This window comes from Cherax quadricarinatus, chromosome 33 (genome assembly GCF_038502225.1).
Source record: "Cherax quadricarinatus isolate ZL_2023a chromosome 33, ASM3850222v1, whole genome shotgun sequence".
Classification (NCBI taxonomy): domain Eukaryota; kingdom Metazoa; phylum Arthropoda; class Malacostraca; order Decapoda; family Parastacidae; genus Cherax; species Cherax quadricarinatus.
Genome location: NC_091324.1, coordinates 24,529,922 through 24,555,545, shown reverse-complemented (window position 1 = coordinate 24,555,545; position 25,624 = coordinate 24,529,922). Strand labels below are relative to the sequence as shown.

Sequence of the window (25,624 nt, the reverse complement as noted above, 5' to 3'; positions counted from 1 at the left end):
TCAGATAACTAACGCTGATAGTTACAGTGGAATATGATAGAATTTCGGTTATCTCCTGCTTAAAGACCATGATACTTTTCACTCCCTAATGATTTTTGTGTCACACAAACCCTATTTTCCCTTAGACACATGTGTTTTAATACAAGAGGCATTTTGGGAAAATAATTTTCTATATAATTTTTATATTAAACTGTTTTAGTAGTGAAATTAATGGTACCATACTTACCAAGATTTTATTGTCATTTATAACCAAACAACTTTATTTCTATAAAGTGGCACAATGTACAATCATATTATATGTATGTGACAGGCAAAACTTATGTGAGTCATTCAGCATAAGGAATGGTTGTCCATCCACTAAATGGAAGACAAATACACTTAAAGGGGCACATTTTATTTTTTTAAAGGGGCACATTTGATATACAAATACATTTCATACACAAATATGCCACCAGTTTTCTGGTACCCTTGGTTCTGTAGCCATAATGAATTATCTGCTTTGTAAGACGAGCAGAGGTCATGTAATAATATATTTTTTTATTAACACATCAACCATTTCCCATTGAGGCAGAGTGACCTGAAAAAGAAGAAACACTTTCACCATAATTCATGCCACCACTGTCTTGCCAGAGGCATGCCTATACTATTTTTCACTCTCCACTCCTCTTTAGCTATCATTTTTCTCCTCTCTCTTCCCTTCCCTTTCTATCCATCACTCAGCATTGTTGTCACGACAGGTAATAAATGACACATTCAGAAGAGAATTAACTGAAAAGAGAGAGATTTGACTGAAGCATTTTTATCAGTAAAGTTTGGCAGAGCTTGCTTGAGAGAGAACCGTTGATGTAATATTTGTGATTTTCTTAATGCTGTTTGGTTGGGTTATGGGAGCTCCTACCTGCTTATACATACTGGACATGTTAAGTGTGGGACCTCATGCTACACCCTCTCTCATACACACACACTCACCATTACTGGTACTTTCCCCACACTTCATACCTACTCATCCTTCCCTCCTTTTCCCCACTTCCCTCCTGTCTCCCTGAGCCTCACTCCTCTCTCCTGCCCTCTCCCCTCCTTCCCCCTCTCCTCTCTTCTTGCACTTCCATTCCCTTTCCTTCTCTTCCCCCTATTCTCTCTTCTTGTTCTTTCATTCCCTTTCCTTCTCTTCCCCCTGCCCCTTCCACTTTTCCCCTCCTGTCCTCTTCTCCCCCATCCCCTTTCCACCTTAGGTTAGCCACCCAGGATAACCCAAGAAAGGCAGTGGATCATTATGGAACTGCCTTTCTTATTTCCATTAGGGCCCTCAGTCTTGTCCCCCAGGATGCAACCCACACCAATCAACTAACATCCAGGTACCTACTTACTTGCTAGGTGAATGGGGACAGTAGGTGTAAGGTAACACGCCCAATGTTTCCACCCTTGCTGGGGATCAAATCATGGACACTGTGTGTGAGGCAAGAGTGTTGCCTACCAGGCCACAGGACACATGCACTTTACTGTATTGTCTATGTTCTATTTAATTAAGATATATCAATGAATTAAACAATGTTTAATCTTATTTATAAGTGAAAAGGAACAGTACTTGAATAAATATTCTTAGCTAAAAATAAAGGAAATTAGATGCTGAACATTATAGCTTGGGATAGAATCTCCAATCATAACATGGGTTTATATGGGAAATAGGTTCAGAGTATCGAACACTCAACTTTGGATGCATTTTCAGGAATGTATTAATATTGTCAGCCAGGTCCCTGTACTGCAGGACCCAGGCTGATGTAGTGCTACATAAATTTTTTGTTGCATTGGTAATGTGAGATTCTTGTTTTTCTCAGTTGTTTGTGGATCAAATGCATTTTTGTTTGACATAAAAGTATCCAAAATTCCACATTCTCTCAGTCTAGCAATAAAAAAATTACCAATGTAATTGACATCTCTTACTGGAAATTCTTTTCCTGAACACACTGTTTCTCTTTAGTTCAGTTCAGAGAGCACACACTGTATAATACGTCATACAATTAGTACTGTAGTTTAAAATTATAAGTATAATCAGAATTTTATGCAGTCAAGCTTCTTTGCTTTGCTCCTTCCTATTTCTGCTTCTGTTTTATCTTTTCTTCTTAGCTCCCATAAAGAAATACTTAAATCATTTATTCTCCTTCTGTTCTGACATTACACCATTATATATACAGTATTTAACCCGTAAATGGTCCAAGGAGATCTACATTCATATGCATAGTGCTCCAAGAGTAGATCTATGTTTTTTTTACATATTTTCAAATATAAAAAAATTATGGGGAATCAAATTCAAAATGGGAATTGACACAGTTACTTTTTGCTGATGATACTGTGCTTATGGGAGATTCTAAAGAAAAATTGCAAAGGTTAGTGGATGAGTTTGAGAATGTGTGTAAAGGTAGAAAGTTGAAAGTGAACATAGGAAAGAGTAAGGTGATGAGGATATCAAATGATTTAGATAAAGAAAAATTGGATATCAAATTGGGGAGGAGGAGTATGGAAGAAGTGAATGTTTTCAGATACTTGGGAGTTGACGTGTCGGCGGATGGATTTATGAAGGATGAGGTTAATCATAGAATTGATGAGGGAAAAAAGGTGAGTGGTGCGTTGAGGTATATGTGGAGTCAAAAAACGTTATCTATGGAGGCAAAGAAGGGAATGTATGAAAGTATAGTAGTACCAACACTCTTATATGGATGTGAAGCTTGGGTGGTAAATGCAGCAGCGAGGAGACGGTTGGAGGCAGTGGAGATGTCCTGTCTAAGGGCAATGTGTGGTGTAAATATTATGCAGAAAATTCGGAGTGTGGAAATTAGGAGAAGGTGTGGAGTTAATAAAAGCATTAGTCAGAGGGCAGAAGAGGGGTTGTTGAGGTGGTATGGTCATTTAGAGAGAATGGATCAAAGTAGAATGACATGGAAAGCATATAAATCTATAGGGGAAGGAAGGAGGGGTAGGAGTCATCCTCGAAAGGGTTGGAAAGAGGGGGTAAAGGAGGTTTTGTGGGCCAGGGGCTTGGACTTCCAGCAAGCGTGCATGAGCGTATTAGATAGGAGTGAATGGAGGCGAATGATACTTGGGACCTGACGATCTGTTGGAGTGTGAGCAGGGTAATATTTAGTGAAGGGATTCAGGGAAACCAGTTATTTTCATATAGTCGGACTTGAGTCCTGGAAATGGGAAGTACAATGCCTGCACTTTAAAGGAGGGGTTTGGGATATTGGCAGTTTGGAGGGATATGTTGTGTATCTTTATACGTATATGCTTCTGAACTGTTGTATTCTGAGCACCTCTGCAAAAGCAGTGATAATGTGTGAGTGTGGTGAAAGTGTTGAATGATGATGAAAGTATTTTCTTTTTGGGGATTTTCTTTCTGTTTTGGGTCACCCTGCCTCGGTGGGAGACGGCCGACTTGTTAAAAAAAAAAAATGAAAAAAAAAAACGTAGATCAGAGTTTTTTACACGTTTTCAAATGTAAAAAAAAAAAAAAAATGATCTACTATTTTTACATACTTTCAAATGTTGAAAAAACGTATATATGCGTTTGGACCATTTATGGGTTAATATTTATATTAGAATTTTAAACATTTTCTAGATTTTCAGTTCATTTTCACATTAACTCATTATGTTGACAGTGTTTGCGAACCAGAAGAAGGTGCAGAGGATGACGCTGTGGTAGGTGGCAAAATTGAATTCCGTGTACTTGACAAGGATAGAAAATTTTCTGAGCCTTCTGGCCCCACTACTGTAGTGACTAGCCAGACTCGAGTATCACGGCAAGAACTTTCTAGTGTAGTGCCTGCACCAGCTGCATTTAATGCTGGGGCTGAGAACCCACCTCCACCACCACCATCCATGGTAGACCTGCCGCCTGGAACTACAAATAAATCTGCTTCCCTCCAATCTAGCCCAATTACACACCCAGAAGAGCGTTCTGTATACTATGATGCTCCACCTCCAGAAGATTTATCACAGCAGCCTCATCTACAATCTAGTCAGAAGTCTCACAGCAAAAGTTCACCTAGAAATGAGCAAGAGGATGAAGCCCATAAAACCAGTGAAGCTTCAGATTTATTACCCAAAGATAAAGGTGAGATCCGAGGTGGCAAAAAGGATGACTCACGACGGCGACTGGGAGTTGCAGCTTTACCAGTTGTCTTAGAAGATAATAAAGATCGTGATGTTGAATCTACACACTATGAATCTGCAGTCCATCCTCCTGATACCAGCCGTTATGAATCTGCCATACACGATCACACTGTAGTTACAACTGTTCAGGAGACTTCACGATATGAAACTGTCATGGGTGCACCACTTCCAGAGTCATCTCGTTATGAAACTGTTATGGGTCAGAGAGAAACTGAAGCAAGAACTCGTCAAGATACAATATGTGAAGAAGAAAAGTCTTTTATATCAGAACGAAGAAAATCCCTAGAATTTTTATTAGAAGAAAAGCATGACATAGAAGATTCAAGAAAAATATCTGTTATAAATTTACATGATTTGTCTGCAGCCTTCCAAGTATCAACGATGATTAACAGATCACGGACAGTGACGCCATCAGTGTCGCCAAGAGGAACGCCACCACACAGTGAGAGTGGTGGACGTCGTAGCCGATCATCTCGTCACCGCCGCTCCTGTGAGGATCTGCTAGAAGAGGGATCTCAGGAGTCTTCCAAAACTAATACACCCCGACCTACGGATTTACAGCCACGTTCTTCTTTGTCACCAGACCGACAGCGTGGCAATGGCTCTAGGAAATCGCCTGCTGCACAGGATGATTCTTCTCAAAAAAGTCGCATTCCTGTGCCTCTGTGGGTACGTACTACCAAAGATGGAGAGCCTGAAGGCAGCCTTAATACACCATCAGGAGGTAGAAGTCCACGATATTCAGAAGCAGAACGTGCTGAAGCAGCTCGGAGAATTTCTGTTGCCCTAGCAGAAAAAGTTACATCTCCGGGCAATGAGGAAGATTCATTAAGTACTCGTAGCGGTGTTTCAGAACATCGATCAGGCCGGGAACGGGGATCAGTCGCCTCTTGTGACTACCAGCGCTCAGCTAGCCAAGAAGATCATAGTGAGGATCTCGCTGATCTTACACCAGCATTAAGGAGACGGAGACAAGGAGTAGACAAGTATGTCACTGATGAGACACAACTCAACCTAAGATTCCAGCGGCGTCGCACTCGACCAGTGTCCGATGTGAATCCACCACCACCTGCTGTCTTACAAACCAGGAATCGACAAAGGTAAGAGATATAACGACTTTTTTTTTTTAAGTAGTTAGGGTCTCAATAGGCAGTGGCATTGACACATTGTTATAGCAGCATTACCAGTACAGTATTATATCACTGTAAAAATAAAAAAATTAGTTTTGTAAATTTAATGAGCACTCTTTATAGACATGTTAAATTTAAGCATTGGATATTAGCATACATGATATTACAATACTATGTAATATTATACAAAGATTCTGAGATTAGATATAATGATTATAAATTAATTATATAGGGTTTATGTAGGTAGATTTTTATGGAATTAAAACATATGAGACTCTCCTTGTATGACTAATGCTGTAGGCAAAACCTGAGTGAAATGAATATTTGTGTACTACATACAGTATGTGTTTTATGTTAATAAATATAACATTAAAAAATATTATAGACTATACAGTATAATGTATAGTGAAAGCTGATGTATACACCATTGTGGTTACAGCATAACAGTTACTGTTCTGTTACGTGTCTGATTTTCTAATTACGTATAATTGAAGATTATTGAGAAGTGACGAATTAAAAACTGAAATGGTAAGTAATTTTTTTTTAACACACTGACCATCTCCCACTGAGGCAGGGTGACCCCAAAAAAGGAACGCATTTGCCATCATTCACACTATCACTGTCTTGCCAGGGGCATGCAGATACAACAGTTGAGATGTCCCTCTAAACAGTAAATATCCCAAACCCTGTAAAAATTCACAGGGACAGAAATTAGATATGTAAGCACTGGCATATATCTGCTCAATGTTGATTTGGTAATATCTGGTTGGAGCTGCCCTCTTGAAATATCAAAGTTGAGTGTTTGACCTTTAACTGCTGCTTCCATTGTCTTCCTTTTGAATGGATCTTCCAGTTTGTGTTATTTTAGTGCCTTCCCAATTTACTGTGTGGTTACAAGATCTCACACGTTGGAAAAATGGTGGTGCTCTCTTGTACATACCTGATTATTCGTTAATGTTGAATGATTCTAGTTATGAGACCATAACCAGTCTTTCCCATGCAATTTATTTTTTTTATTAACACACTGGCCAATTCCCACCAAGGCAGGGTGGCCCAAAAAAGAAAAACTTTCACCATAATTCACTCCATCACTGTCTTGCCAGAAGGGTGCTTTACACTACAGTTTTTAAACTGCAACATTAACACCCCTCCTTCAGAGTGCAGGCACTGTACTTCCCATCTCCAGGATTCAAGTCCGGCCTGCCGGTTTCCCTGAATCCCTTCATAAATGTTACTTTGCTCACACTCCAACAGCACGTCAAGTATTAAAAACCATTTGTCTCCATTCACTCCTGTCAAACACGCTCATGCATGCCCGCTGGAAGTCCAAGCCCCTCGCACACAAAACCTCCTTTACCCCCTCCCTCCAACCTTTCCTAGGCCAACCCCTACCCCGCCTTCCTTCCACTACAGACTGATACACTCTTGAAGTCATTCTATTTTGCTCCATTCTCTCTACATGTCCGAACCACCTCAACAACCCTTCATCAGCCCTCTGGACAACAGTTTTGGCAATCCCGCACCTCCTCCTAACTTCCAAACTACGAATTCTCTGCATTATATTCACACCACACATTGCCCTCAGACATGACATCTCCACTGCCTCCAGCCTTCTCCTCGCTGCAACATTCATCACCCATGCTTCACACCCATATAAGAGCATTGGTAAAACTGTACTCTCATACATTCCCCTCTTTGCCTCCAAGGACAAAGTTCTTTGTCTCCACAGACTCCTAAGTGCACCGCTCACCCTTTTCCCCTCATCAATTCTATGATTCACCTCATCTTTCGTAGACCCGTCCGCTGACACGTCCACTCTCAAATATCTGAATACGTTCACCTCCTCCATACTCTCTCCGCCAATCTGATATCCAATCTTTCATCACCTAATCTTTTTGTTATCCTCATAACCTTACTCTTTCCTGTATTCACTTTTAATTTTCTTCTTTTGCACACCCTACCAAATTCATCCACCAACCTCTGCAACTTCTTTTCAGAATCTCCTAAGAGCACAGTGTCATCAGCAAAGAGAAACTGTGACAACTCCCACTTTATGTGTGATTCTTTATCTTTTAACTCCACGCCTCTTGCCAAGACCCTCGCATGTACTTCTCTTACAACCCCATCTATAAATATATTAAACAACCACGGTGACATCACACATCCTTGTCTAAGGCCTACTTTTACTGGGAAATAATCTCCCTCTTTCCTACATACTCTAACTTGAGCCTCACTATCCTTGTAAAAACTCTTCACTACTTTCAGTAACCTACCTCCTACACCATACACCTGCAACATCTGCCACATTGCCCCCCTATCCACCCTGTCATATGCCTTTTCTAAATCCATAAATGCCACAAAAACCTCTTTAGCCTTATCTAAATACTGTTCACTTATATGTTTCACTGTAAACACCTGGTCCACACACCCCCTACCTTTCCTAAAGCCTCCTTGTTCATCTGCTATCCTATTCTCCGTCTTACTCTTAATTCTTTCAATAATAACTCTACCATACACTTTACCAGGTATACTCAACAGACTTATCCCCCTATATTTTTTGCACTCTCTTTTGTCCCCTTTGCCTTTATACAAAGGAACTATGCATGCTCTCTGCCAATCCCTAGGTACCTTACCCTCTTCCATACATTTATTAAATAATTGCACCAACCACTCCAAAACTATATCCCCACCTGCTTTTAACATTTCTATCTTTATCCCATCAATCCCAGCTGCCTTACCCCCTTTCATTTTACCTACTGCCTCACAAACTTCCCCCACACTCAAAGCTGGCTCCTACAAGATGTTATTCCTCCTTGCCCAATACACGAAATCACAGCTTCCCTATCTTCATCAACATTTAACAATTCCTCAAAATATTCCTTCCATCTTCCCAATACCTCTAGCTCTCCATTTAATAACTCTCCTCTCCTATTTTTAACTGACAAATCCATTTGTTCTCTAGGCTTCCTTAACTTGTTAATCTCGCTCCAAAACTTTTTCTTATTTTCAACAAAATTTGTTGATAACATCTCACCCACTCTCTCATTTGCTCTCTTTTTACATTGCTTCACCACTCTCTTAACCTCTCTCTTTTTCTCCATATACTCCTCCCTCCTTGCATCACTTCTACTTTGTAAAAACTTCTCATATGCTAACTTTTTCTCCCTTGCTACTCTCTTTACATTATCATTCCACCAATCGCTCCTCTTCCCTCCCACACCCACTTTCCTGTAACCACAAACTTCTGCTGAACACTCTAACACTACATTTTTAAACCTACCCCATATCTCTTCGACCCCATTGCCTATGCTCTCATTAGCCCATCTATCCTCCAATAGCTGTTTATATCTTACCCTAACTGCCTCCTCTTTTAGTTTATAAACCTTCACCTCTCTCTTCCCTGATGCTTCTATTCTCCTTGTATCCCATCTACCTTTTACTCTCAGTGTAGCTATAGCTAAAAAGTGATCTGATATATCTGTGGCCCCTCTATAAACATGTACATCCTGAAGTCTACTCAACAGTCTTTTATCTTCCAATACATAATCCAACAAACTACTGTCATTTCGCCCTATGTCATATCTTGTATACTTATGTATCCTCTTTTTCTTAAAATATGTATTACCTATAACTAAACCCCTTTCTATACAAAGTTCAATGAAAGGGCTCCCATTATCATTTACACCTGGCACCCCAAACTTACCTACCACACCCTCTCTAAAAGTTTCTCCTACTTTAGCATTCAGATCCCCTACCACAATTACTCTCTTACTTGGTTCAAAGGCTCCTATACATTCACTTAACATCTCCCAAAATCTCTCTCTCTCCTCTGCATTCCTCTCTTCTCCAGGTGCATACATGCTTATTATGACCTACTTTTCGCATCCAACCTTTACTTTAATCCACATAATCCTTGAATTTACACATTCATATTCTCTTTTCTCCTTCCATAACTGATCCTTCAACATTACTGCTACCCCTTCTTTAGCTCTAACTCTCTCAGATACTCCAGATTTATTCCCATTTATTTCCCCCCATCGAAACTCCCATACCCCCTTCAGCTTTGTTTCGCTTAGGGCCAGGACATCCAACTTCTTTTCATTCATAACATCAGCAATCATCTGTTTCTTGTCATCCGCACTACATCCACGCACATTCAAGCATCCCAGTTTTATAAAGTTTTTCTTCTTTTCTTTTTTAGTAAATGTCTACAGGAGAAGGGGTTTCTAGCCCATCGCTCCTGGCATTTCGGTCGCCTCATACGACACACATGGCTTACAGAGGAAAGATTCTTTTCCACTTCCCCATGGACAATAGAAGAAATAAAGAAGAACAAGAGCTATTTAGAAAAAGGAGAAAAACCTAGATGAATGTATATTTTTTTTTTTTTTTTTCAACAAGTCGGCCGTCTCCCACCGAGGCAGGGTGACCCCAAAAAAGAAAGAAAATCCCCAAAAAGAAAATACTTTCATCATCATTCAACACTTTCACCACACTCACACATTATCACTGCTTTTGCAGAGGTGCTCAGAATACAACAGCTTAGAAGCATATACATATAAAGATACACAACATATCCCTCCAAACCGCCAATATCCCAAACCCCTCCTTTAAAGTGCAGGCATTGTACTTCCCATTTCCAGGACTCAAGTCCGACTATATGAACATAACTGGTTTCCCTGAATCCCTTCACTAAATATTACCCTGCTCACACTCCAACAGATCGTCAGGTCCCAAGTATCATTCGCCTCCATTCACTCCTATCTAACACGCTCATGCACGCTTGCTGGAAATTCAAGCCCCTAGCCCACAAAACCTCCTTTACCCCCGTCTTTCCAACCCTTTTGAGGACAACCCCTACCCCTCCTTCCTTCCCCTATAGATTTATATGCTTTCCATGTCATTCTACTTTGATCTGTTCTCTCTAAATGACCAAACCACCTCAACAACCCCTCTTCTGCCCTCTGACTAATGTTTTTATTAACTCCACACCTTCTCCTAATTTCCACACTCCGAATTTTCTGCATAATATTTACACCACACATTGCCCTTAGACAGGACATATATATATATATATATATATATATATATATATATATATATATATATATATATATATATATTCACACACACACACGCACACACACACACGCACACACACACACACGCACACACACACACACACACACACACACACACACACACACACACACACACACACACACATGTGCATGTCTGTGAAGTGTGACCAAAGTGTAAGTAGGAGTAGCAAGATATCCCTGTTATCTAGCGTGTTTATGAGACAGAAAAAGAGACCAGCAATCCTACCATCATGCAAAACAGTTACAGGTTTCTGTTTTCACAGTCATCTGGCAGAACGGTAGTACTTCCCTGGGTGGTTGTTGTCTACCAACCTACTACCTTTATATAGCTCACAATCATTGTATGCTACAGTGGAACCTCGGTTTTCATTTGCCCTAGTTTTCGTCGAATTCAGTTTTCGACGACTTTTTTCATCAAAATATTGTCCCAGTTGTCGTTCATCACCTCAGTTTTCGTCCGCCATACCAAACTTGTCCATCTGCCCATGCCCATACAAAGCATCCCACGCACGCATTCTGAGTCAGTCTGCCTTTGTTTCTCGTCGAGTGAACATTACCCTGCGCATTCATACGAAACATTTTGTGATAATCCATTGTTTTTTGTGCTTGTTTATTGAGTGCGACTGCTAAATAAGCCACCATAGGGCCAAAGAAAGTTCTGAGTGCAAGCCTTTTGATAAGGAAGGCAAGAAACACGATAGAATTCAATGGTGGTAGAGGGTGGTAATGATGGTGGTAGAGGGTGGTAGTGGTTGTGATGGTGGTAGAGGGTTGTAGTGGTTGTGATGGTGGAAGTGATGGTGGTAGAGATAACCTCTCCTCCCTCTCCCCTTCTCACTGCCTTCCATATGCCAACAAGAGTCTTCAATAAAGATAGAAGTTTTTTAAATGTTCGTTTATCCATTTCATTAGTGCTTTATATTTATTTCTCATTGTTTTCTGTATGTAAAAGTATAGTTATTCTCTATAAAATGTATTGTCTGTTAATATTGGAGCAGATTAATTGGATATACATTATTTCTTATAGGAAATATTGCTTCAGTTTTCATTGAATTTGGTTTTCGTCAGACTCTCCAGAACAAATTAAAGACGAAAACTGAGGTTCCACTGTATTTGATAAACTCCTGGAGATTCACTCTTTTTTTTGACCTAGAAGGGAGGGGTTGTAAATTTTCAATGCCTGTATAAAATAATTAGAGATCAGCCAGTGCACTCTTGCCAGTAAATCTTAGATTATACAGCCCCGTGGCCTAGTGACAAAAGTTCTCACTTTACACAGTGAGGGGTCCAGGTTTGATTCCTGGCAAAGGGGTGGAAACATCGGACATGTTTCCTTACACCAGTAGTCAATGTTCACCCATCAGTAAAATGGGCACCTGGGTGTTAGTTGACTGGTGTGGGTTGCATCCTGGAACAAAACTGACCTAATTTGAAGGAAATGCTCTGCATAACAAGCAGCTTTGTATACAGTGGCACCTTGACTTTCGAGTTTAATTCGTTCCGTGACCTAGCTCGTAACTCAATTTGCTCAAATATCAAATCAGTTTTCCTCACTGAAATTAATTAAAATGCCATTAATCTGTTCCAGCCCCCGAAAAAACACCCAAATTTTTTTTGTTACTGGTTTTTAAATAAAAATGTATTTATAAATAAGAAATGATTTTTGCCTTTTTTGCCAGGTCCCAGCAATGTTTTAGAAATGCTGGAGTATATATGAAACTCCTTGAAGCACAGTGTGAGATGAGTGTCACTCCACTGCTGACAGTGCAGCAGTGGAGTGATGTTTGATGATCATGCACTGCCTTGGCTTTATTTTTCACTGTTACACATAAACATGTCTGTCTATTTGTTTCTGTCTATCTGTCTGTTTCTATCTGTCTATTTGTTTGTCTAGCTGTGTCTGTGTTTATTTGTCTCTGCTTATCTGTCTTTCTGTCTGCCTTTGTTTCTGTCTTCCTGTCTCTCTGTCTCAGAGAGAGAGCCACTCATGAACCAACAGGTATTATACACCATGCAGTCATCACGTCTGATTCCTGAACAAGTGAAAATGCGTAATACTTGCCAGTCATGCCTTATATCTATGAACATAGTATAGCACTTTGTCTGGATGTTTTGGGTTATCCTAGGTAATTTACACTATGTATAACTATTTATGTGTACCTGTGAGATAGAGACAGAGATAGAGAGAGAGAGAGATAGGCAGAGACAGAGATAGGCAGAGACAGAGATAGATACAGACAGACAGAAGGAGATAGAGACAGCCAAAGCAAATCAGCCAGTCAGCCAGCTGCCGGCCAGCCAGCCGCCGGCCAGCCAGCCACAGGCCAGCCAGCCACTGGCCAGCCAGCCGGCCAACCAGCTGTCCACCCATCTAGCTGGCCTACTGAACATGTACTAAAAATGCATGTTCCAGAATTGTTTCTCTATACTTAGGGCATACGTTATAGAACATTCTGGCAGGATGACACTACCAGCGGTATCAAAATTGAAAGGATGTTACACATTGGTTATTATTGAGGTTTTTGACATTTCCTTGGTATATCCTACCAGTGGCAGCATATCTGAAGCTTGCTCGTAACTCAGATTTTGGTTTGCAACTCAAAGCAAAAAATTGACTGAGCAAAGGCTCATAACTCGGAAAACTTGTAAGATTGGTGGAAAACTCATAAGTTGGGGCACTCGTAAGTCAAGGTACCACTGTAGTAGTATGTCATTGATGTCAGCTAGACCTGTATACCTTGTACATGTACTTGTAGTAAATAATGATACAGTATTATTATTATTATTATTATTATTATTATTATTATTATTATTATTATTATTATTATTATTATTACTGCTATTTATTCACTTATTTAATTGCTTCTTTCTTTTCACTGTTTGGGGCTTTTCCTTCTCGTTGGTTTTCCTCACATGTATAAGTTGATTCACACTGGTAGTGTGTGCAACTATTCATCATTGGTTTTCTTTCCTGGTGATGACCATATTTCAACTTACACTACCTTCCTGCTCATGTTTTTCTTAATGTTCTTTTCTTTAAACTTGTTTTTATGTTTATTTACATATAGCACACACAGGTATATACAACATTCAGTCACCTCATTGTTAGTAATGTTGTACGTTGATATTTTTTTACTGGCAGCTATACAAGAGGCCTGAATGCCTTGGGAAAGGGAATGTATTCCTTATTTCCTCTTATCTCACTTTAAATTGTCTATTTCTCCTTTTATATTTTCAGAAGTGTAATTCCTGCTTTATTTTAGCTCTTTACTAGCACTGTTTTACTTTTCTCATTATTTTATATAGTGACTCCCATGTTGACAGGCAACTATATCCTCATGGCACCTAATTTCTCATGACTGATTGTATCCTCCCTTTTTTACTCTTCTTTGGCTCTACAACCATTGACACACTGGTGGCCATCTGTCTACTCACAGTCCTAGTGCATCCCCACTGGTTACTCCTGTCTGGCTTCCTAATTGCTTACACACTGATAGCTGTCACTTCACTGGTATAGTGCACTGGTTATGCCTTGCCGACTCCCCGACTGCTGACACAATGGTGGTGGCTGTCTATCTCTTCACCATCCTTGGGCATCTTCACTGGTTACTCCTTGTTATTCCCCCAACTGCTTATGAACCTATGGCTGTCTATCTTCTCACTAGCCTAGTGTATCTTCATTGGTTATACCTTTCATACTCACATAGGCTGGTTGCCATTTTATTCATTAGGGTTAACAAACTTGATGTGGGTCTTTGCCATCAGATGACCTGTTCAGTGGTGCCTACCATATGGTGTACATGCTGCAAGACTGTGTGTCTAAAAAACACCTGAAGGTGGGGTATCTGAGTAACCTTATGACTTACAAGTGCTTGGCTCAATCATCTCCAGCCTTATATTTTGTGAATGTTTCAGGAAACATTTCCCAGAGTTGGTATTAGTAGCAGTTTTATTAGATCTCAAAGGGTGTGAAGTGGCATCAGTATTTTTTTTTTTTTTAACGCTGGCCATTTCCCACCGAGGCAGGGTGACCCAAAAAAAAAGAAAGAAAAAACTTTCATCATCATTCAACACTTTAACCATCACTCATACATAATCACTGTCTTTGCAGAGGCACTCAGGTACGACAGTTTAAACGTCCCTCCAAACTGCCAAAATCCTAAACCCCTCCTTTAAAGTGCAGGCATTGTACTTCCCATTTCCAGGACTCAAGTTCGGCTAACCGGTTTTCCTGAATCCCTTCACAAAATATTACCATGCTCACATTTCAACAGTTTGTCAGGTTCCAAAAACTATTCATCTCCATTCACTCCTATCTAACACGCTCAAGCACGCTTCCTGTAAGCCCAAGCCCCTTGCCCACAAAGCCTCCTTTACCCCTCTCCCTCCAACCTTTTCAGGGACAACCCCTACCCCATCTCCCTTCCCCAACAGATTGATGCACTCTCTGAGTCATTCTACTTTGTTCCATTCTCTCTAAATGACCAAACCACCTCAACAGCCCTCTTGACTAATACTTTTAGTAACTCCACACCTCCTCCTAATTTCCACATTACAAATTCTCTGCATATATACACTACACATTGCCCTTAGACACGACATCTCCACTGCCTCCAGCCGCCTCCTTCCTGCAGCATTTACAACCCATGCTTCACACTCATATGAGTGATGGTACCACTATGCTATCGTATGTTCCCTTCTTTGCCTCCATGGATAATGTTCTTTGTGTCCACAGATATCTCAATGCACCACTTGTCTTTTTTCCTTAATCAATTCTGTGGTTTACCTCATCCTTCATAAACCCATCCGCTGACAAGTCAACTCCCAAATATCTGAAAACATCACTTCTTCCATACTCCCTCTTTCCAATGTGATATCCAATTTTTCTCTGTCTAAATTGTTTGATACCCTCATCACCTTACTCTTATCTATATCCGCTTTCAACTTTCTACCTTTACACACCCTCCCAAACTCGTCCACTAACCTTTTAAATTTTTTTTTAGAATCCTCCAAAAGCACTGTATCATCAGCAAAAAGTAACTGTGTCATCTCCCATTTTGTATTTGATTTCCCATAATTTAATCCCATCCCTCTCCCCAACACCCTAGCATTTACTTCTTTTACAATCCCATCTATAAATATGTTACAAACCATGGTGACACTGCACATCCCTGTGTAAGACCTACTTTTACTGCAAAGTAATTTCCCTCTCTCCTTCACACCCTAACCTGAGCCTCACTATCCTCATAAAAACTCTTTACTCTGCCACATTGCTCCCCCTATCCACTCTATCATATGCCTTTTCTAAATCTATAAATGCAGTGGAAACTTCTCTACCTTTATCTAAATACTGTTCACATATATGCTTCAATGTAAACACCTGATCTACACTTCCAATACCCATTCTAAAGCCTCCTTGCTCATCTGCAATCCTGCTCTCTGTCTTACCTCTAATTCTTTCAATAGTAACCCTACCATACACTTTACCTAGTATACTCAGTAACCTTATTCAACCATAATTTTTACAATCTCTTTTGTCCCTCTTCCCTTTATATAAAAGAATTATACACGCTCTCTGCCAATCCCTAGGTACCTTCCCCTCTTTCATACATTTATTAAACAAAAATACCAACCACTCCAGCACTGTATCTCCCCCTGCTTTTAATTACATTTCTGTCATGATCCCATCAGTTCCCGTCAGTATTATGTACGATTATTAGATAGTTTCAGCAGCACGTGTGTAATATTTGTAACACTACAATAAAGCTACCAGAGTTAGCTAATTTATGGTACAGTACACTCAAGATTGCTGCTCTGAACAGTCAGGTGTATACTATATTTTAAGCTTCAAAATATACAGTATATCACAGTCTTGTAACTTTACAATAATTTTCAAAGTAATTTTTTTCTTTTTTTTTTTAATTGCTGCTTGAGTGTGAGCCGATGGTGTAGAGATGGTTGGTAACCAAAATAATGATGAAGATTATGTAAGCACCATCTTCCAGTGAATGTTAAAAATAGTTTATTCACTACAAATAAAGCAATACAAAGTTTTGTGTAAATTTTCACTTTAATGATATTATTCCTTTCACATTTTAGCAGACAACGAGTGTCAATGATTGAAGCAGGAACAGGTGGTCGCTACTATGACAGTGGACGAGGTGTGCCTTCCTACCTCCTCAAGCCCCAGCATGAGGATTCTAGTGAGTCAGAGAGTTCACATCCACGCAAACCACGACCTCCCTCCTCAGAGCCTCCGTCTGCAGCAAGAGATGTTGTTGCCAGGTTAGATTCCTTATCTGTTAGTGTGTTTTGACCATATGGTATCTTTGTACAGCACTTCTCTCCCTATAAATTTGCAGGAATTACGTTCCTAGATGCCCTTCAAAGCTAAAAACTATGAATAATAAAAAAGTTGGTTTACATAACATACAAAAGTTCACATACAAAAATGGCATATATATAAATAATGAGCAGCATTGCATAATATTGAAAATGGGAAAAAATCAAATAATAATTGATTAAAGAGTGAGCTTACACTTCCCTTCCCTTAGTACCTCATAGCAAAATGGTAGCACATTAGCCTTTGAATCTAATTCTGGGCATGGCAAACTGTGCAAGCAATTCTGCTGCCACATATTGTCCACCCCAATGTAATTAAGTCACATTGCATAGCTTTCTTGGGTTATTCTGGGGTATTAACCCTCCTAGGTTGCCACTTTGAACGAGCTTTTCTACCTATCATACCAGCTTGGTCTTGTGCACAGACACACCACACTAACTAGATTTGGACAAGCTATAACAAAGTGTTGTCAGGTGATGAATACCTGTATTGATTTCTCATGGGCCCAACCATAAAGAGTTAAAATTCTAAAATACTACAAATTTTAATAACTATTACATGGGTCATCTTAAAGCTGTAGTATAACACCTGGCTATTATATTAAATGATGTTTCATCAAATGTCACAACTGCTTACTAGATAAGTTAATACTCTATTTTATTTTTCAAAAAAAAAAAAAAAAAACAGTCCACATATGTGGCCAATGGCAATGACCCATGCTTGAATACTGTAATCACATAATTATGTTAAAGTGATCCGTATTTAACCTCACATTGAATGCATTTGTTGCAGGATACGAAGGTACCGGCCTTTGAGTGCAGATAGTAGTGACAATTATAGAAGGCAGCATCACCAACGGACTGTCTCTCCAGACTGACAGGAACCTCGGCCCTAGTCTTCATCGGCAGGAGGAGGCGTCCAGCTCTCAGGCCTACTCACTTGCAGCTCCTCGCCCACCTCCCAAATACATCATTCACACATCCACAAGCGCACAAATTCCCCCCCAGTCACATGCAATGTCTGTACCCGTGAGCTCAGTCGAACACACTCATACGGCGAATCTTATTTTCAGTATCAGCAACCAGAACAACATATAGTATTAGTAAAAGAAGTTAAATTAAAGCACAGGAAAACAAAAAAATTGTGTGGATGTTGGCAAATGTTTTTAAGAAGAAGAGGTAAAACTTTGCCATTTTCACTGCACAGAAATCAAGAGTTGAGCAGATGCCGTCTAAATCTTTCCAAGCCACCACACATTTAACAGCACAGAAAAATATGCCATATGGTGCTTTTTCTTACTTTTCATTTAAGAGAAAAAACTTCTTTGGAGACCGTTAGTGGTGAAAAGATAAGGTGTGAATATCTTGATGTGTAGGTTGGTGAGAGTGAAGGGAAATAAGCAACTCGATTAGTGATCCACTTTATAGCTGTGGTACAAGAAAGCCTTTTTTTTTTTCCAATATGCAACTTCACTGCAGCTGCTACTGCATGCAACAGCTAGCTGAAAGGCACTCAAAGACAAAGAATCTTTGATACTAATTTGATACATTTGGCAGTGTGATAATGGACATCTGGAGCTGCCAGTGACACACACTCGGGATAACATGGCAAAAAGTTATAGGAGCTGTGGACCCTAAGCTGTCAGTGTGGCACATGAGGTAATGTAATTGGGTGGTGGGAGCTGTTATCCTTAAACTGCCAGTGTGAGATTTGGGTCGTGTTAAGGGTGATGGGAGCCAAGTGCCCTCAGTGTCCAGAGTGAAACTCAAGACAGTGCAATGGGGGTGCAGCCTGTTATAACATCACCTGCACATGGTTGTGATATTTGCTATGTACATTCTCTGTACTGACACTTGCTAGGTTAGGTAGTAACTGTGCCATCCTCTGTTGCCATAGTGACTTTCGATAGGTCATTCTGGTTACAAACCCCAGGTCATTAAAGTTATCTTTTAGCTGAGGAAAAAAATGATATTAATGTACATTACAATTTAGATACCATACTTTAAAAGAGGCACCTATGGTCAAACGTGATGTAATATTCTTTAATGTTTTCTTCTGATCTAGGTACCTGTATTCACTTTAAGGGATCTGGATAACTGTTGTAAATTTACTAATGCAGGTTAGCCTTTGATATTGCTGTTAACGAACTATTTTGGGGAATAACTGCAATATTCTAGAGTCTCGGAGTATCTCTTGCATATTGCCCAAATACTCAGTAGCTCTTACACTTTGAAGCTTTGTCATTTTCTCTAAGCTACCATGAATGCTGTAAGTATTCCTGCAGTGCACATACAGTATGCCGATGATGCAGTTTGAATGTTTATTTGTTGAGTCAAGAGTTGGGTTCCATTTTGTCCCCTGTGCCATCACCTGTGTTGCAGGTTTGTTACATCAACATTTCGTCTTCAGTAAAGAAAGTATATTTGTGTATATGCTGGGTTGGAGTTGGCAAGCATAGGTGTGAACAGTTTATTAATAATGCAGGAGAAAAATGGTGTGATTTCCTTGGCTTTTTGATCTTAGCATGATGGAAGTATTTCTAAAATTACCATGTACTTTCACAAGGAAAATGAATGTCTAAAACAGTACCTTCTTGTATTGGATGCAGGAGTTGAATTTAGGTTATGGTCAGTATTTGTTTGTGGTCTCACTTATTTAAGAGATAAGTACAGTACATACTCTCATTACTCTGATCTTTGTTTCTGTAGTACAAACAATAGAATTTTTTTATGGCCTTAATGTGCTAATAATGTAGATCATGAATAAGGATTACTCAGGCCTTAGGTGTATCAGCACTGTAAGTTCTCTAGACTACTGAAAGTTGCCTCTGGGATGTGCTTCCATCAGGAAGTATGTGATGAGATCCTAAAATAATGTATTTGAATATCAATCAAATTTATATAATATTGATTATCTATTTTATTATACCTAAAATGTTTTGTAGTCATTTTATGGTACAAAGTTCACAAATGTATTAGAATTGTCAGAAACCCTGAGAGTGTTTAAAACCTAAACATTTGAAAATAAAACTACTTAGGCTCTTGATATTCAGATGATAAAACAATCTTCATTGTATTAAATGTTCCTTCCTCTTTTACAAGTATTGTAGAATTAAAACTTAATGGTGAGAATGGATGGAAGATTAACTGTTAATGCATGTACGTGGTCATTAAACAGAGGTTTAGAGTGAGAATAAAGTTCATTGAAATTATTGTCCCATATTCACCAAGCTTAGGAACTGTATCTGTGCTGTGACATTTTACTGGAAATGCCTAAGTTTTATACATTGGACATAACAGGTTGAATTATTGCAGATCAATACATGTCACCCTAATAAAGGTGCTTACCAACAATACATTCAAGTGTTTGAGTGAATCAGGTGAAATATAATAGTGATGCATTAGTCATTAAGTATGCAAGTGTCTATTTGAATATATATATATTTATCAGTCCAATGAATACAGCTGATATGAGATTAGATATTTGTTTAAATGCCTTGATTTTTAAATTAGACTTGTAGATACATATTTTGATTGCTTCTACTTGAATCTCTTTTATTACTCTTCTTTCTATGGGAAGATGTTTTTTAGCAACATTGTAAACTTAAATAAATCATCTCACATGCATATGTGGCTGCAAGGATAATCTCTAGTCAACACTGAAATCAAAAGCAGCTTATATGCAAAGATAAGTACTGTATTAATTTCTGTCATCTCTCTACACTCATCCTCTGACTTCAGGTTTACAAGATAAACCAACTACTTTGCAGACTATTAGTAACTTCCCAGAATTGTTGTTATAGAACTCATGTGCCACAGTGCATATTTTATACAGTATTGATGACTTGCCTGTTATGTATTGTTGAACCTGTGCTTAGTAGGGCTTTGTTTTGTCTCCTGGAGATATACATCAAGGTCTTGTACATTTCCTTGAAAAAAAAAAGCTGAGTCAGAATCCTAAAACTAGTAACTGCTTAAAGAAACTGCATGAACTTTTACTATCTAAGAGAGGTTGAGAAAGCTCATTCTGTTTCTTGATTCATACATTACTTTTAGAAGTTTTTGACCTTCCTGATATCTCCTGGAAGCTTGATAGGGCTTTGTGCACATGTTGAAGGTCAAACAGATATGGAATGAGCCAAGGGAAATGATAGATGAGGGCATAGTGGGATATGGGATGGAGACAGCAAGTGTTCAACCATTATTTATCTTGAGGAGTGCTTGGTGGCGTTCATAACCTCGCGTTCGGGCATTAGTAATGTCACACATGGACTGTTCACAGCCTTTCTGGTCTTAATCAAGCTCTATGAGTTTGTATATGCGCATGTGTGATATGTCTGGCAATTGCAAAGTTAGGAACGTCACTTATAATATGTTCATGCAACTTTTTTATGTTAATGAGCCTTATGTTGATGAATCTATCTGCAGTAGCAAAATAATTTGAATTATACACAGTCTTTAACGAAAATTATGTTTTAATAAATTGGTTGTGAGAGTGCAGTGTAGAGTTTCACCACAATCAGTGATGCTTGTCAGGTGTTTCTTTACCCACACTTCTGTGACTTCCTAAAGTGTTTCCTATCAGTAACAAAATTTACATACTTTTTTTATTCATGTGGTTACTGGCCAGATGTACTATAATGTCCAGATTGTATATTTTTGTTCTGTGTACTTAGATTGTTATTTACAATTAAATTATAGCAATGCCTTCTAATTGTCTATATATACATGACCCCAAACATATTACTACTGTACTATTCATTATACATAAATTCTGTTTGAGTGCTACATATACCTATGTAATAAAAACAAAGTGTAGCAGTCATAAAATACAAGATAAAAGATAAATTTTAGTACAAATTAGAAATCATTTGCAATCAGCACTTCTGCATCCATACCTTTCAAACAGTCCTTTGTTCTAATTTATATTTTTCACTTTCTGTAATACAAACCTGTAGATTTGTGCCAGGTAAAGGAACTAAATTTAGAATGTTGCTTTCAAAGCAGCTAGTTTATTGCACATGCACACCACACCACAGTCAAGGGTAAAAAATATTACAATATTCTTCAACCTATGTAGTCTACAAAAAAAAAAATGATGCTCAATGAAAAGATTGGCAATAATGTTCTGTAAATGCCCTCTGCAATAAGCTTGTTGATGGTCAACTCACGAATGTGAAATTTATATTAATAGGAAAAAGGGAGAATTCATTCCAGACTCCTATATCTCCTATACCCAGACTCGGTAGTATAGTATTGGTTGACCATATTGCATAATTTTATGGGGGCATTTGTCATAGATATTGGTAATGCAACAGACACCTGTATTTTCTATATGTATGTATGTTATATTGTACTAGCATGCCTGTGCACTGGACACTGATTCACACATGGTCATCTGATAGAGGGGTGGCCAGTGCCTCTTCAAGGATTTTCAGTTCATCATAACAGCCTAATGTGTTGATTGATTGTCCTGTTTGCAAATAGTATGACAACTTTATTTTAGGTAGGTGCTTTGTCAACAGAATGACATGCCTATTTTGTTGCTACATCATCTGTAACCCTTGATCCATTTTTACAATGTCCTTTCCTCTGAATTTTCACTTCCCCAGTTCTGTCTCTCTCACTTTTGTCATGCAGTGCTGAATGACCCTTATGGGAGTATTGCTTTCCATTAATATAGAAATAGTGCTACCCCAGTTGATCCTTAATAACAAATATTGAGGTCAACTAGTGCAGGAATGCATTTTTTTCACACATTCATTGTTTTATACCTTGCCTTTCAAAGGAGTTCCTTGATACTGGTGAAGGGCTCTTTATTCAGGAAATTTGATCCACCCTCCCTGCCCCTCCCAGGCACTGTGTGACCCCATAGGTTTGGTGCTTCCCCTTGATTGTAATAATATAATACCTTAGCAAAGTGTTCTAGAAGCAGAGCATTGCTGGCTGGACAGTATAACTCCAACACATATAGTATCGATTAAAGACAACATTAACTCCAGTTATGTCTTCCAGATTACTATTATGCAATTTAGGCCTCTGAAGGGCTCTTGGTTCAGGGAATTGGGCTTGTCCCCCCCCTTCCTTGTATCGAATCTGATTGCCTCCCATTTCCCAGGCATTGTATGATCCCAGTGGGTTTAACACTTCTACTATGAGTATCATAATAGTATCTAGCAGGAACCAGCCTCTCTCTGACAGCACTCCAGGTGAGGCTTGTGTAAATCTGGCAGCAGAGTCTGTGAAGCCAAAGTGTTCCTTTAGTATGAATAAAATTAATCAACATACAATGTTTTACATTATTTCACATATATTTATTTATTTTTTATTTGGACATGATATATAGTTGTACAAAGAAATTTAATGATTGGGTGTACATGCCAAAAGCCCCTTGTATGCAGAGCATTATGGGCAGGCTTAAAATTAACTTAAGATTAACTAAGCTATGATATATTCAGTGGTAAAAATTACAGTAAACAAATTACAACATGAAGTACAAATGAGTATTTCAAATAAGCATTAATGTTGTACAAATTTGTAGCATAACAATGTATAATCCGATCAAATCGAGTAAAATCAATGATTTGTAGTGCAGAGACAGGTCATATGGCCATTAGATGAGTTACTGTGCATTCAAGAGAATGGAGTATTCTATTAGGTAATGTAATTAAAAAAACATAGTTTGATAGGGTCACAGGTTATACATTTATGAGATACAGTTATTCAGTATTTATTTAGTTGTGGGTGAGTAAGTGGTTTTTAAGAAGAGTCTTGAACTGATAAACAGACAGTGTTTCTTTTATATTCACAGGTAATGAATTCCAGATTTTTGGGCCTTTTATGTGCATTGAGTTATTACATAGTGTGAGATGGACACGGGGAACATCAAACAGTGATCCGTGCCTTGTGTTATGGTCATGTGTTCTGTTGAGGTTGGTAAGGAGAAGTTTGAGGGGAGAGTTTATATCCGAGTTTAGTGTTCCATGTATGTGGTAGGCACAATAATAAGTATGGATGTTTTGTACGGTGAGTAAATTTAGAGTTTTGAATACTGGTGGAGTATGCTACCTGGAGTGGGAATTTGTTATCATTCTGACTGCAGCCTTTTGTTGGGTAATTAATGGTTTGAGATGATTTATTGTTGTTGAGCCCCATGCACAAATTCCATAGGTGAGATAAGGGTAAATGAGTGAGTGATATAGGGCCAGGAGGGCTGATTGTGGAACATGGTACCATATCTTCGATAGTATGCCTACTGTTTTGGAGATTTTCTTGGAAATTGTTGTACATGTTTGAAATTTGAGTCTATTATCAAGGTGGATTCCTAAGAATTTTCCCTCTGTGAGCTTTGTGATAGGTGATCCATTTACCATTATGTTATTTATCGTTATTGTTCTTTTAGTCCCCCTGGTGAAAGGTGCTCTTGAGAGAGGTTGCCTTATGCTGGTGAAGAAGGGCTCAGATTAAACATGATTGTCCCCCATATGCTCTGTTAAACAGGTGCTGTGTGTCCCTTATGTTTTTTGTGCTTCCTGCTGACTACATAAACTGCACCATCTGAGAGGGATTAAGCCCATATTACAGAAACCCCCATCCTACTGTACTTCAACCCATGCCAGAGGCATAGCATGTAGTTGTATTTCAGCCCGTGCCAGAAGCTTAGCTAGTACAGTAGCTGTAATTCAACCCACGCCAGAGGCCTAGCCAATAGCTGCACTTCAGCCCACGCCAGAGGCGTAATTAGTAGCTGTACTTCAACCTATTCCCGAGGCCTAGCTAGTAGCCATATTCAACCCATGCCAAAGGCCTAGCTAGTAGCTGTACCTCACAGCCCTCAAGAAATGAAGGAGCTATAAATCAAGATATAATCCAGCCGTCCCAAGTGTTTCAGACCTGAAAGATAACGTACATTTTTGCCACAGGACGATTTTTTTTAACTGGAAAATAAATTTGAACATAGAAAAATTGCTGTTCCAATGATGCTAAAGCCTATTTTACAACATAAGAACCTTAGAAAACTAAACAAACCTTATTATAATAAGCTCAATTTAATTTAGCCTAATCCAACTAAATATATTTTAGATAAGTTTACAATAATTTAATAAACACAACAAAATTATTTTTTTCATTAGGTTCAGGATGATGTTTGCGAAATTATTGCAAACACAAATTTTGGCTTGCCTTATTCGGCAAGAAGAGCATTGCTATTTAAGCCAAAATCGCAAGTTATACCTATTCGACATGAGAGACACACACACACAACTGGCCGAGTAGCGGCCAGTAGAAGAGACAGGAAAAGGAGCTGTGAATCGACCCCTGCAACCACAACTAGGTGAGTACACTGAAATCGGTCTGACGACACTGGAGGATAGGAGGGTCAGGGGAGACAAGGTGGACAGAAACAGGATGTTCCAGAGATGGGACACAGAAACAAGGGGTCACAATTGGAAGTTGAAGACTCAGTTGAGTCAAAGGGATGTTAGGAAGTATTTCTTCAGCAACAGAGTTGTTAGGAAGTGGAACAGTCTGGCAAGCGATATAGTGGAGGCAGGAACCATATACAGTTTTAAGACGGGGTATGATAAGGCTCATGGAGCAGGGAGAGGGAGGACCCAGTAGCGGCCAGTGAAGAGGCAGGGCCAGGAGCTGAGTCTCGACCCCTGCAACCACAATTAGGTGAGTACGCACACACACGACCCTGCAATCTCAACTAGGTGAGTACACACACACATTATATATATATATATATATATATATATATATATATATATATATATATATATATATATATATATATATATATATATATATATATGTGTGTGAGTGGTGCATTGAGGTATATGTGGAGTCAAAAAACGTTATCTATGGAGGCAAAGAAGGGAA

General features: G+C 39.0%; 1 protein-coding gene across 6 annotated transcripts in view; it reads left to right on the top strand.

The window, feature by feature from the left end:
• The window catches only part of Asator (tau-tubulin kinase asator), a 304,756-nt gene extending 283,301 nt beyond the window's left edge, over positions 1-21,455 (top strand). For all 6 annotated transcript variants that reach the window (XM_070090930.1, XM_070090932.1, XM_070090931.1 and 3 more), the window contains 3 exons: positions 3,654-5,267; positions 16,499-16,684; positions 17,535-21,455. In XM_070090930.1, the coding sequence (XP_069947031.1) occupies positions 3,654-5,267; positions 16,499-16,684; positions 17,535-17,619 (1,885 nt within the window). In that variant the 3' untranslated portion in view covers positions 17,620-21,455. The remainder of the gene's footprint in view (positions 1-3,653; positions 5,268-16,498; positions 16,685-17,534) is intronic.
• Positions 21,456-25,624: the final 4,169 nt, after the last annotated feature.